Source organism: Rhipicephalus sanguineus, chromosome 1, assembly GCF_013339695.2.
Source record: "Rhipicephalus sanguineus isolate Rsan-2018 chromosome 1, BIME_Rsan_1.4, whole genome shotgun sequence".
Taxonomy (NCBI): domain Eukaryota; kingdom Metazoa; phylum Arthropoda; class Arachnida; order Ixodida; family Ixodidae; genus Rhipicephalus; species Rhipicephalus sanguineus.
Genome location: NC_051176.1, coordinates 155,696,349 through 155,711,220, shown reverse-complemented (window position 1 = coordinate 155,711,220; position 14,872 = coordinate 155,696,349). Strand labels below are relative to the sequence as shown.

The following is a 14,872-nucleotide window of genomic DNA, read 5'->3' as shown; positions in this document are numbered from 1 at the left end:
TTTCAGATGAACGAGCGATTAGACACACCGAACAAATTCAATCATTATTTTGGAGAGCTAACGTGAGCATTTTTTTTTTTCCTGCTACGAAGATGGTCACAAACGACGATGCAAATGCTCCAGAAATTGTAGCCCGATGCATTGTGGTCTCGAGTAAGGAAATAAAGAAATGATTTAAAGTAGTGCGTACTTGCGTGAATACATTAAATAAACTTTTTTCAGGGTGATATCATGACGGCGGCTTAAATGAAATGTTCGCTGAAACCTGGCTAATTGAAGGTATGGTATAGAGTGGACGGCGCCGAAACAGACCTGTTCATTAAAGTTTCAACTGAGCAACATGACAGCGTAGTCTTGCAAAAACCTCCAGCTGATGTGTGAGACACCATGCTATCCTAAAAGAAAAGAACACGGTGAAAGACAGGTGATAAGGATCTTTGCAGTTTTGCAGGATCTATAGAGTAAGGTGGGTGAACCTCTGGCGCGTAAAAAATCCCAAATAATAGAAGTGGAGCCAGCCGTGGTGTTTCAGCCGTTTTTGTCAAGAGCAGGCCGCAATGGTACGCTACCGACAGTTAGCGCACAAGACATAAGTTTGAAGAATTACTGAATTATATGTTCTTAAAACTGAAATGTCTGAAGATCCAGTGTGATGTGCACGTCAAGATACAATCTTCCACTATAACAGCTGCTGGAGCGTTCAAGGAACCTTTTTGAGGAGCTAAGTTCATTGCTAAAAAATTTGGCAGAAGTGGAGGTGTGAAATTACGAGGACTTAATGAATGCTACCAAGTAAACATGCAGATCAAGTGCCCGAAGCCGCTTGCAAGGCCTTTACTAATGCGTATTAAATAGCCAGCATAATAGGCCACCTAAATACATGGTGGAAAGTTAACATTCGAAAGAAACATCCCATCACTTTCAACGCTAAATGTGGTTGAAGGAATCACTCGCAATGGACAGTTAAGGCACAATTTTGGCAGAACGCGGCTTAATTAAATATGAAAAAAAAAACATGTTGCATTTCACAAACAACATACGATTAGACGTGCGTAAATATGTGCACTTAGCTCTAGAATGCACAGAGAATGTTATACATAAAATTTAGAGGAATAAACAGAATAAAAGTAACACGTGATTAGCCCTGCTGTTCCTCACGTGTTAGTATGACGCATGAGAGTCATCATGCTTAACAGTTTGTAATTTGACATCACCCTGACGGCCGATGTTAAAGAGAGAGTGCAAATCAACTCAGCTAAAGTATTTGATGTATCGACTTTCATACTGGTTTCGGCTACCATTTTTAAGCTGTTTGTCTGTTTACTCGAGTGAAACTTCCCTCCTGCTCTCGCAGATGTCGCGCTGGACGTCCTTCTGTCGTTCTCGGCCTTCTCGAACGGCAAGCGGCTGCTGAGCACACGCACAGCCATCGGGGTACTGGAGCCATTGCACGGCATGCGCGTCATCACAATGGCCTGGATCATACTGGGACACACGTTCTTTTACAAGAGCTACGTGCTGTCAGGTGAGTTTTTCTTTCTTTTTCATTTTTTTTTACCTTTCGCACACTACTCTGGCCGCCACATCCTGCGGGAGATCTGGTGTCAAAGGTTCACGCTATATTCGTGTCACGTTCAGTCTTGTGAAATCACTGACACCAGCTTTTTGTTATTAGAAGTGTGAAATATCTACGGAAATGGGGTAAGCGCGCATTACTTGCCTAAATGCTTAGCGAGCCGAACAATATCCGACTTCAGCGTGATTAGCTGGTATACAAATTCAGCGGCGTGAGTTCTTCGAGGTGCACTGCGGTCGCGCGGCATAATTCCCTTTAGCTATAAGCCGTGCACGGCATTTCACTCATGAAGGCAGCAAGATCAAGTATAAACTCGTGCTCCCGAGTGTTACGGTAGGCTGCAACATTAGCTTTGAGCACAAATATTTTGCAAAATGCAATCGCCTATAGCCTCGCGTAGACGCTAACGAAATGCTGAGGAGTTAAATGTAGAACAACACTCCGAAAGCAAGCGTTGAGTATACCTAAAATATTTCCTCTTGTCTTCCAAGCATAGTCTCCAGGAAATTTATAACCTTTTTCAGTTGTCAATAAATACACAATGTTCAACCTTTTTTTTTCATTTATCCGCCACTTTATCTCGCACCGAAGCAGCCGTCATCCGCACATATGCCCTCGGTCACCCGCGTGACCGAGGGCATATGTACGTGCTGAGGAGGTCGTAATAATGACCTCACCGTATAGGTATATCTACCGCATGACCCTGAACATACGCTAATCATTCACTCTACGCTTACGGCCTGCACGCATTTAAGGACACGCGGGAGCTCCATATAGTTCTGGGGCTAGGCAAGACGCACGTTCGCGTCACCGAAGGCCTTTCCGGCCTCCAAACGCCGCCGTCTGGACACGTGCCGCTCCCGTACATTCCGCCCCAGAGCATATCATCATTAGCCCCGCAGGTAGCTGCGACGCGGAAGCTAAACACGGGAGCACCGTTGTGTAGCCGTATTGCCTCGGGTACAGGCCATGTAGAAGGTGGTAAACGTGTACTCTCTCGTCCTCTGCTTTGTGCACCCAGTAATTCTAAGCACGACTCTCCCAACGTCAGGAGACTGCATTTAATGACATGCCAATTGTTTGCGTCACTGCAATAATATCAGTCTCTCTTTTCTGTTTCTTTAATCGATTCACATAAATACGGCAAGGGTAGAGCACGCCGGGGCGTCGCTGCGTGTTGATCAAGGCTCCTTCTTGCAAGGGCGGCTGTAAAACGCTTCTCGATATCGGCAAGGGTGTAACCTCGTCTCGTGTGCGCGTCCTTTTCTCAGGTGGCCTCTTCGAAGCGCTCGAGTATGGCAAGTCGTTCCCCTTCCAGATTGTCCTCAACGTGTTTCCGGCCGTCGAGACCTTCGTCACCATGTCGTGAGTGCAGAAAAGGGGAAAAGTGCAATCCCTCTCTACACCAGGGCGCGCTCTTTGCCCGCTGGTTAAGTTTCAATTACATTACAATGTACGCACTTGGCGCGTATAGAATGCGCTCATGAAATAATAAAAAGTAATCATATCGCGCAAAAAGTGTATGCTACATATAAGTAAAAATATCAGTCTCTTGTAATCGGTAAATGTCAACTAGATTTGCATGCAAGAAAATGCTCTGTAATCAAAGCAAATTGCGCATATTTTTTACCTTCTCTATATTTCTAATTTTGTTTCTGCTTTCTTTTATTTTCTCAACATAGTGGAATTTTGGTGGCATATAACAGCCTGCACAAGCTCGAAAAGCGACAAGGTTCTTTCAATCCATTCAGCTATTTTATCCATCGGTACCTGAGGTGAGTATACATAAAAGGACAAACAGTTGAAAAAAAACGGCAGATCCCACGCACTGTGGGAATCAATGTAATGCGAAGCAGCCAGCAAAGAGCTGCATACATCGCCTTGTTTGCCTTTCAGACATTACGTTAAAGTGGAGTTGGACGAAAAATAAATGAAATTTAAATTTAAAAAATATCTATGCCCTGCATGCACCACCTAAGTATCGCAGGCCAAAATCGGTAAATTAGATAAAAGAACAAAATGTACTGAAATTTAGATTAAAAAGAGAAAATAAAAAAATTAAAAAATAAGAAATTTGATCCCACCACCTAGCGAAACCACCTCCAAGGGAAATATTCTCTAGATTATATACTACGGTTTCTCTTCCTCTTGACTTACAATTGTTTTATACTGTCTTTCAGACAAAGGAAGTCATACATGTCATGACATATAGTTGACTATATATCGCATGTCTGTCATGCATGCATGCATGTAAAATCTGGTATATACCATGCTAATTAAACGTATATTCTGGCTCATATATACAATGCATGACCTGCCATTTATGTTCGTCGCCCACTCATGACATACCTTACCAATTTTGGTATATATCCAGTTAGCGAAACGGCCGGAAGCGCACCAAGACAGTGTCATGTAAATCATGCCCGACATGACATGCATGTCATGATAGTCATGTTACCACCTGTCATTTACGTTCGTCACACAGTCCCGTCACGCAATACAAATTTTGATGTATATCAAGGTAGCAAACCGGCCGATAGCGCACCGTGAGCATGGAATGTAAGTCATGCCGTACATGACATGCATTTTATGATTTTGATATTACCACCTGTCATTTATGTTCATCATACAGAAATGTCACGCCATACCGATTTTGGCACATATCCATTTAAAGGGACACTAAAGAGAATCAATGAATCGGTTTAGGTCGATAAATTGTGCTCTGCGAACTCTAATGTCGTTGATTTCGCCATCATACGTTTATTAATAGAGGAGAAAATCAAGTTCAAAGTTTCATTTTTAAATTTCGCGCCTAAATCTCCCCGGGTGATATCACGGATTTCAAAGCGTATTTATCGTATTTCGGCGCCATTGGCCCTACAAAATTACCCTAAACTTGTTATAAGTCTATGACCCCCTCCGAGGACAATGTACTTCATTTTCACCGATTAGGAACTACGTAGTCCCTAGTAGGCGCCGTCAAAACATGTGACGTCACGGTGAATGGTGCGGAAACTGCAAGGTGGCGTCGCCACCCACATTTTGCTTTTGCGCGTTTTCTCGCTAACTAAGCGTCTTCTCGCAGCAAGCGTGGTATTTTTGGTATCGTGAAAGAGTACTTTACTAATATGAGAAAAATCGTTTTGCTCTTAAGTGTCCCTTTAATGACACGGTCGCGAGCGCCCCAACACCGTGTCTTGTAAATCATGCTGTACATGACATGTATGTCATGACTTACGCGTTACGACCACTTAATTATGTTCTTCATACACTCTTGTCACGCCTTACCAATTTTAGTATACATCAAATTAACGAAACGGCGGCGGGAGGACTAAGACCATGGCATGTAAATCATACCGTTCATGATATGCATGTCATGATTTTCATCGTATGACCTGTCATTTATGTTCGTCATGCAGTCACGTGATGCCACACCAATTTTAGTGTACATCCAGTTACAGAAACGGTCAAGAGAGCGCAAAGTCGTAGGCGGATAGATAGATAGATAGATAGATAGATAGATAGATAGATAGATAGATAGATAGATAGATAGATAGATAGATAGATAGATAGATAGATAGATAGATAGATAGATAGATAGATAGATAGATAGATAGATAGATAGATAGATAGATAGATAGATAGATAGATAGATAGATAGATAGATAGATAGATAGATAGATAGATAGATAGATAGATAGATAGATAGATAGATAGATAGATAGATAGATAGATAGATAGATAGATACGCTCAAAGTCGGAGAAGTTCGCTAAGAAATGCTTCGCTATTGCTGACAAAACGAAATGCTATAGCAATAAGAAATGCTATTGCTGATAAAAAACGACAACTTGCTGGACTATCTGCTGATGTGCTCGAAGGTGTACTATACGCGACAGTTAGGCCCAATTCTGCAGTGTTTTGAGCCTGCTGCTATGCGGCAGCGATGCAGTCAACATACGGTCTGAATCCCACTTGTCTAGAGACGCCTCAGCATGTGGCTGTGGACGCTGGCGCCGTTGGCTGCTTCTGTAGGTCGAGTTAGCTACAAGCTCCCGTTCATGCTTGAAGTATAGCACAAGGACCTATAGAATACGGTTTGACTATGTTTGGTATTATTATGGCGTCGGTCTCTGCATATTATTTGCGAAAAACGACTGGCCGTTCTAGACAAGTTAGATTCAGACGGTATACGTCACACACTCAGGCACTTGGAACGGCAACTGTGCGTATAGTTCGCGCTTTCTTTTTGCATCTTCTGGTTAACTTACCGAGACAAAACAACCGATTATCAACTTCTGCAAGACTACTACCACATCGGCAAAAAAAAAAAAAGAACATATCTCAAGCACCGCCGAAGTCGGTGTTACGCAAAACAACTTTAATGACGATGCGTGCGCTACGTATGTTTCAAACTGCATATACTAGTTATGATATTCGTCCTGCATGCTGTATATTCTTGCTGTTGTCGTTCGTATCGTCACACTGTCTCCATTGTTGCCATGTCGCTGTCGTCCTCATCATCTTGTCTTCGTCCCGTCGCCATCATCGCACCATAGTCTTGTCATTGACGTCACTTCCCCGCCTCCGTCGTCGTCGTCGGCGTTATTGTCTCCGTTCCGTTGACGTCTTCATCATATGGAGGTCTTCGCCCCACATCGTCGTTACTGCGTCGTAGCCATTACACCATATAAGTCACCGTTGTCGACAGGCAGTAGTCGACAGCCGCCGCGGTCGTACAGTGGTTGCGGTGCTCGGCTGCTGACACAAAAGTCGCAGGTTCAATCCTGGCTGCGGCGGTCGCATTTCGATGGAGGCGAAAGGCTAGATGCCCGTGTACTTAAACTTAGGTGCACGATAAAGAATCCCAGATGGACGAAATATCCGGAGCCTTCCGCTACGGCGTGCCTCATAATCATATCGTGGTTTTGGCACGTAAAATGATCTTGCTGTCATCATCATCATCATCATCATCAGCCTGTCTACGCCCACTGCAGGGCAAAGGCCTCTCCCATGTTCCGCCAATCAACCCGGTCCTGTGCTTTCTGCTGCCACGTAATACCTGCAAACTTCTTAATCTCATCTACCCACCTAATTTTCTGTCTCCCCCTCACGCGTTTGCCATCTCTTGGAATCCAGTCAGTTACCCTTAATGACCACCGGTTATCCTGCCGACGTGCTACGTGCCCGGCCCATATCCATTTCTTCTTCTTGATTTCAACTATGATGTCCTTAACCCCCGTTTGTTCCCTGACCCACTCTGCTCTCTTCCTGTCTCTTAAGGTTACACCTATCATTTTCCTTTCCATCGCTCGCTGCGTCGTCCTCAATTTAAGTTGAACCCTCTTTGTAAGTCTCCAGGTTTCTGCTCCGTAGGTAAGTACCGGTAAGATGCAGCTGTTATATACCTTCCTCTTGAGGGATAGTGGTAGATTACCATTCATGATTTGATAATGCTTGCCGAATGAGCCCCAACCCATCCTTATCTTGCTGTCAGGTAGCTAGCAATCTATCGAAAAACTCGACCACCCAGGCCAACCACCTAAAGGGCATCGAGAATGGCCTCGTGTAGCACGTTATCGTATGCGACGACGGCCCAACCACATGACGCTATACCTGCCGGGGCGTTCCTCAGGGCGGAGTACTAAGTTCCACTCTATTAAATCTCGCATTCATTAAACTTGCCGAATACCTGCCATGTACGATCGAGATATCTACATACGCAGACAACATGTGTGTCGGACATCAGCCGTCACACGCCTCCAGATACGAGCAAGGCTTCAAAAAGCTGCAAGTTTGACAGCGAGCTATTTCGGGAAGCAAGGCCCTAAGATATCCCCGGAAAAACGTGCGTTAATGGCCTTGACACGTAAACCAATGACGCACTATGCCATTTCTATTGAAGGGCAGACCATTTCATATGCCCGAACCCACAAATTTCTGGGTAGAATCATAGATAGAGACCTTCGTTGGAGCCCGCATGTGTCTTACATAAAACAGCGCTTGACAGCAATCTCCCAGCTGTTCAAGTCAGGCACGTAGGCAAGGGGGGGCCCGGGGGGCCCGGCCCCCCCCCCCCTGAAATTTTTCCAGCCCTCTATATTCCCAGGCAACTTTTTTTTTGTTTTTGCCATAGAAAGATTGTCTTTCGAACAATTAGGCCTTGGGCCCCCCCCCCCCCCCCCCCGAAAAAAATCCTGGCTACGTGCCTGGTTCAAGTTCCTTCCGTGCAAAAACCTGGGGGATGTCGGTAGGCGCAATGCTGGAACTGTATAGATCCCTGTTTCTCGGGGTTTTTTTTTTAGATATAGCCTGCCCGCACTGACTAATACACGCAAGACAAATATTCGCACTCTGCAGGCTGTACAAGCTCAGGCTCTCAGAGTTTGCCTTGGCTTGCCAAAATGCGCGTCAACTGCAGTGACTGTTTCCATCGCGTGGGACCAACTTATGCAAACGCAGATAGCGGTGGAAGCCTTGAGAGCTCATATCAGGCATTTTTCCCGGGCCCATTGCCACCACCTTGCAACATTGCCTTGAGGAAGACCACGGGCCTTGTATTGTCCAACGATCACAAACCATTCCGCCCAGCTTCAGTCAGGCTTCAGCCCCGCATCTAAAACAGCGATAGCTCATTGGTGCTTCATTCGACCTGAAGTGCACCTCAGCGTAACGGGAATCAGCAAAAAACCTGAGCTCTCATCACCAGTGCTGAAACAGCTATATCTCCGATTCTTTTGCACGAGAAGTACGCTAATCACGTACATGTTTATACTGATGGATCAACTACCCTCCAGTGTTCGTCCGGAGCAGTGGTCGTCCCAGCGAAAGCTATTACCGTCAGTTTCAAGAAAGACCACTCAAGGACATCGACGGCAGCAGAACTTGCCGCTATTCGCGCTGCACTTTGTGTAGTGTCGTGCCTGGGTATTTGGATCCGTCCCTTCTCGGCAACCATGCTGTTGCTACGATAGGGCAGCGTCGTACCCGGACTCCGTTTGGTAGCGTAGTCGAGTCTCCGGGTTGAGGAACTGATGCTAGCAAGATGGGAAAACAATAACAAGTTTACTGACACTTTTCGTACACTCAATTTATATCGTGACAAGGACAGAGTTCAGCGACGAGCGAATTGGATGAGCCTGTTACCGAGGGCTCAGAGCCCCATTTCTCACTCAGCACCGTCGTTTTAACCCCTCAGTTTGGCTCCTCCTTCTTGATGACCACCAATCACACACACGACACCTCCCACCATGACACAGTCCATTTCACTGTCGCTGGGGGGTCGTTGCACACTTGAAGCAGCAAGGGTCCGGCGGTTGACGGCACGCAGGTGGGGGAAGCAGGACAACAGGTTCCTCGTGCTTGCTCCTGCAGTTCTTTCCCCGAAGGCAGAACGTGCTTGCTTCTGCAGTTCTTCCCCGAAGGCAGAAAAAGGTTTGCGGAGACTCCCGTCCAAACATACCCGTCAGGTGGCTTCGGCAGCGTACCAAGCCAAGCCAAGGTGGTCCATTGTCTCCGGCTTTGCCGTCCCAGACTTTGAGGCCGAGATTCTGCCCATTGTTGGTCACTCGCCGTCCCAGGAATTTCGTTTCCAGGAAGGATGCAGGTGTTCTAGTAGTGTGAGAACGCCTCGTCCGCCGATTCTCATGGTCAGCACTTCGCCACCGACTGCCAGTCATAACAGTGGTCAACCGCGAACAGCCTAAACGATGGTCAATTTTCAGCGATTCGAAGGCAGCCCTGCAATCTTTGCTATCAGCCCTGCGGCACGGACCATACGAGCAGTTGGTGTTCGAGGTTAGGTATCTTCCCCATACTTCGTTAGAGATAGGACGACACCGCGTGACATTTCAGTGGCTGCCAAGTCACTGCGGCGTGGTAGGCAATGAGCACGCCGACAATGCTGCTCGATCAGCTCTTCAAGGCGACAGGCTCGAGACAATACCCCTATCAAGGACCGATGCTGCTAGCCAACTTCGAGTGGCCGCACAAGAAATCACTTCACCAACTTGGAATGCAGCACCACCACCAACGCCCCACCACTTCACGTCTTCAGACACCTACTGGACTACGCCGAAATGATGCCACTCGGTTTTGCCGTTTACTGCTAAGAGTGGCTTTCACGAAGTCATTCTCCTTTCGAAACGAAATGGCTGACAACCCGTTTTGTGGCAACTGTGGTAGCGAGGAGACACTACAGCATATCTTCTGCGACTGTCCTCGCTACAATGCGCAGAGAAAATCATTCGCAGTCGCTTTTGCTCGCATAGATCCCAGACCGATGAAGGCAGAAACCATTCTGGAATGTCGTCCTGGGAGGCCATCGCGGGTGAAGGCGACGAGGGCAGTGCTCAACTTCTATCAGACTTGCATCGGTGGTCATAGACCAACGGCGTTATCATGACTGTAAAGTGTGTGACTTTGTGCGTGCGTGCTCTCCTTCTCTCTCTCTCTCTTTCTCTATCTCTAAAGCTCCCCCATCCCTATCCCCAGTGTAGGGTAGCATGCGGGCCCTTCTAGACTGGTTAACCCCCCTGCCTTTCCTTTCTCTCCTGTTCTTTCCCTGGCACGTCAAAAGGCAGTTGTCGTGCTAGTCATGGCATCGTCTTCGTCACGCTATCGCAATCGTCAAGCCCTACACTCTAAGAAAAAAAAAAATTACCTGCTACTCTTCTAAGGCGAAAGCCTTAGATGCCTCGTCAAACGTGAAAATTGACCGTCGGCGGCGTCGGCGATTCATGCAAACACGAGTGATGCAAAAATCATCATCCCCTGATGACGTCACATAACGTGACGTCACATGATTACGTTATCACACGACATCGTCGCTCGGTCAAAGGTGGGCCGATCATGGAGGCAGTGCAAAACCAGGGGAGGTGCAAAAAGCTTGCTATGCCTCCGATCCTGGAGGCAGCACAAGACTACGTTAGGTGCAGAAGGCTTTCAGAGGAGGACAGGGGAGGATCAATACATCGACTGAGAAGAAAACGAAGAAGAAGATGGCTTTCGCCAATTCGATTCGTCTTAGGCGAATGCCTAAGAGACCCTGTGGGCCTCCACAAGGGGAAACCTTATGGGGGCCCCTTGCGGGGATCTCCTATGGAGAGTCGCGCCTCCGACGACCCTCCGAAGAGAGAATAATGATCTTTAGAAGAGAGTTAACGTGTATCTTTAACGAAAGTTTAGCAAGTCTGGACTCACGGAAAAGAGTCACAGGTCATTCTTAGAGTGCATATTCATGCTATCGTAGTCGTCTTTTGCAGCCGTCGTTGTAAACCGAGTTTTTGACATCGTTGTTGAATCTTCATTCTGCTTCGCCACCCTTATCATCGTTGTTGTCTTGACGTCGTCATGCCGCTGTCGTCTTCGCACCGTCGGCATGCCGCCGTGTGACGCCACCGACATTGCCGTAGCAGTGAACTTGCTTCATTACGTCGTCATCATCGTCGTCATTGTGCTGTCGTTGCCGTCGTACACATGCCTGCTCACAATGCAGTTTCTCGCCTCACACAGACATCTTGCGCTGTCTCGTAACACGTTGCGGAGGAAACGTCGGAGGCCGGATAGGTGGATAGCCTATATCGTTAATTCTATGTCCAGGAGTACGAGTATTTGGCAAAGAATGCTTCTCATTAAAAGCAATACATGCCTAATTTTGACAACAATGTATGTGAACGCAGAGGCTGCGTCTGATAAACGAGGTAATTCACTCAGGTAGACGTGCCACAAAGAAAGAAGCACAACGTATATAAACTAACAAAAGTTATGTAGAATCACGCATGCAGTTGCGCCAGCCTGGTAATATTCGTGCCCATCAATTTCTCTCGCTATAACACATATATAGAAACCAGACACTGCCTAGAAACTAGATACGACCGTTAGGGCTATTAACACCTATGTTTCACTGCATGCTCATCCTCCATTTCTCACAATGCGTGGATGCACATGTGAACCTCATCTGCACAACTAGCATACGCATACTGAAAAAATAATGCACATTGTATACACTTGTTTGTCTTGGTATACGTGTTGGGCAGACGGCCCTCTAGCACATTGTGCCAACGACGCCATAGGCTGCTCTCGGGCGTCCATACTTCCCATTGGGCCCGCCAAGCAAGCGCACAATTTAACGCAAATTCATTACTCGTCGCCCTGACATCAACGCCACAAGACTTCCGACCACTCACGAGCCATTGACATACATCTCACTATCTTGCCGCAGCCTGTGACGAGTGTCAGCTGCAAGGGCGACCATGTGCTTTGCGGCGAAGCGAAAACAAAAATAAATGCAGGACGCGTTCGGAGGGTCAAATTAAAAAATTATTTTCTTCCTTAAAACAAAAAAAATGATTTGATTAGACTTTCTTCATTACTTAACATGTAGTCTACTATCAAACGCCGCATGACGAGGATTTTTACTTGGACCGTATTAGTATGAAAAATACGGTCAAACATGCGACGAATCGTATATTTTCTCTAATTTCACAATTTTTTTTTTTCGGGAAGATTTGAAATCTATTTTACCCTTAAACATTTTTGTACTAAAATACACTTTTCTGAAAATCATACTATTATTAACATTGGTTAGGGAGAGTGCCAGATAGCTCAAGAAAAAATCACGAACTTTGAAGATTTTCGTAGTTTTTGAAAATACGTAGATGGTAGTGAAACACAAAAATTTCGGAATTATTGAATAGGACAACTAAACAGAACCTCTGCGATGGCGCAAGCGTGGCTTCGAAGCTCAACACAAAAAAAAATAGATTTTATACACATTTTTCTGTAAGGCACAGTTTAACAAATACAAGCGAACTTCGAAGGGGCGCCATGATCATCAAAATTTTTTCGAGCAAAAATGTTTTGCCACAATAATCTCTGTGGCACAGGAAAAAGGTACAAATTTTATGAGTAAAATCTGCGATGTGCGAGCGCCACGTCTGGGACACTTGGCATGGAATGACCCATATATATATATATATATATATATGTGCAGTGCTTCAGGTATTCACTGGAGAGCTGTCTTATTTATTCCTCCAGTTTCTGTGGAAACACTGCACTCGCAAAATAGTATACTGTTCCTGAGCTCGAAAATCCTCCCCCTCAGGAACTCCAATTCCTTTGGCACAACTACGCGAGAGAACAACTCACTAAGCTTTGAAACGCATCGCGAAGACGCGTCCATTTAGTGCGTACTGTATACTCGCTCCTTGTATCTATTACTACTTCAATACCATCGCCCCACAGCATACCCTTCAGTCTTCTACGACTCCCTTTGTGTACCGACGAGAGAAATCTGTTCACTTATGTGTATAGCACACTGCGATGTATTCTGTAAAAGCTGTGGTTCCACAAAGTTATTTCCAATATTTAATATGCAAATACGACGACAGGAAGCTTGAGAATTTTGCATGTCCTTAACAATGCGAGAGAAAAAAAAACAAATAACTGTGAGGACAACGTGAGCAATCAGTTGTACTTCTGCTCAATGTAAAATTAGTGTTGTCTTCAATAAAGCTTGATTCGATGGCGTTATACCTTGAGTCCTTGTTTTGTATGTACTTTTTCATACTTATTGATTCTTAGCCTAGCAAAGGTACAGCTCTACGATTTTGCGCTTATTGCACAGTTTCCGAGGGAAAATTCCACCAATGTCAAGCCAAATTGTGATGCAAATTATAGAAGTTAGAGGACGAAAGCGGAGAGAGTGCCACGCTTGGTTCCGAGCAGCGGCTTGCTTAAACAACGCTCGTGGTGCGTGTAAGTGAGCGGCCGTGGTGTAACTCGATTCATACGCTTGGCGGAGCCGTCACCTTGGCCGCCATAAAGAAGTCGATGGAAGCGAACACGAAGGCTGCACAGCCACGCGTGACTTGGCGTGCATTGCGAAAGAAAAAGAAAGAAAGACACTAAGGAGAAAACGAGTCCACACGTAGCAGAAATTGATTCGAAGGCAGTCTCGAATATTTGAATAAGTCAGACATGAAAGGTCACCGACTCGACACGCAAATTGCTGCATCCGTCCACTTTAATCCTGAGCCTGTTGTACAGCTTTCGTTTCTTTTTATAAGATTTCTGCACTGCCGACTCAGCTTTCAATTCACTAAAACATCCTACGTTCAAAGAAGTGTAAGCGAGAGAGAGAACTCTTCATTGAAAGGCAGAGAATTCAGCCGGCGTATACAAGTCGCTGACTTTCTACCCTGCGTGGGGAAGGAGAGAGGCGCGAAAAAATGAACTAAAAATGTTAAAATAGAAAAAAAAAATCTGACTGTAAGCGGCTGGCCAAGGAAAACCGTGCCGGACATTGTTGATACGTTGGTGATAACCTTAAGGCATCGATATCATCCATATGAATTACTCCGAGTAGTTACACGCTTCCTGCAGCCTGCTATATACCTGCGAGATAGACGGTGACAGTCACGTGTACCACCACAGAGTTCTATGCATCGGTTTCTGTCCTACCGCTGGAATTTTTCCTTTCCCCGCGTCCCATTTCGTTCGCGAAGGGTTAATGCCTTCTTTTTTTTTTTTTTTTACTGGTTAACCTTTCTCAATTTCCTGCGTGTTTGTGTCAGCTCAGAACCCATCACTGCGTCGTCGTCGTCGTCTTTGTTGTTGTTGTTGTTGTTGTTGTTGTTGTTGTAAGATTGGACATTATATATTGCCATGAAATTTTTTTCCCGCGCTTAGGTTAACGCCGGCGTTCATACTAGTGTCTCTTCTGATGATTTTGCTACCACTAACCGGGAGCGGACCAGTCTGGAACGAAACCCTGCAGCCATTTGCAAAAGCTTGTGAGAAGAGATGGTGGACGAATATCCTCTACATCGGCTCTTGGTACCACAGAGAGGACATGGTAAGATTTCAGGCCATCGTCTCTATCTCTCTTTTGTACAAGGTGATTTAATAATTAAGAACTAATTTCTACAGTTCTAAACCACTAACCACTGCGAGTATTCTTCCTAAACTACCCATCCCATCACTTGTACGGACTTTAGATGGTTGAGTACGTTCTAAGAAGTAAGTGAAAAACAAAGCCTACACAGAAAGTTTGTTTTAAAGACGATATTTCTTGGGGAACTTAAACGCAGAAATTTTGGTCTGTCTGTCTGTCTGTCACACGATTCAGCCGCCCGGCCAAAGTTTAAGCACTGAACGCCTAGCCATCTTGAACTGGTGGCAGCGTTTATACTAGTGAACATTGTCGATCAAAAAGCAAATATTACGCATATCTGAAGCGCATCATCAATACGTAAGTATTGGGTGGTGTGTTTCTTTACTAGAAAATACATAGATAC

The 14,872-nt window shown here is 45.5% G+C and overlaps 1 protein-coding gene across 1 annotated transcript in view; it reads left to right on the top strand.

Moving 5' to 3' along the window:
- Positions 1–14,872, top strand: part of LOC119400719 (nose resistant to fluoxetine protein 6) — an 84,940-nt gene that overhangs the window by 61,296 nt on the left and 8,772 nt on the right. Inside the window, exons 6-9 of the mRNA XM_037667711.2 lie at positions 1,355–1,525; positions 2,848–2,941; positions 3,259–3,351; positions 14,265–14,430. Of these exons, the coding sequence (XP_037523639.1) occupies positions 1,355–1,525; positions 2,848–2,941; positions 3,259–3,351; positions 14,265–14,430 (524 nt within the window). The remainder of the gene's footprint in view (positions 1–1,354; positions 1,526–2,847; positions 2,942–3,258; positions 3,352–14,264; positions 14,431–14,872) is intronic.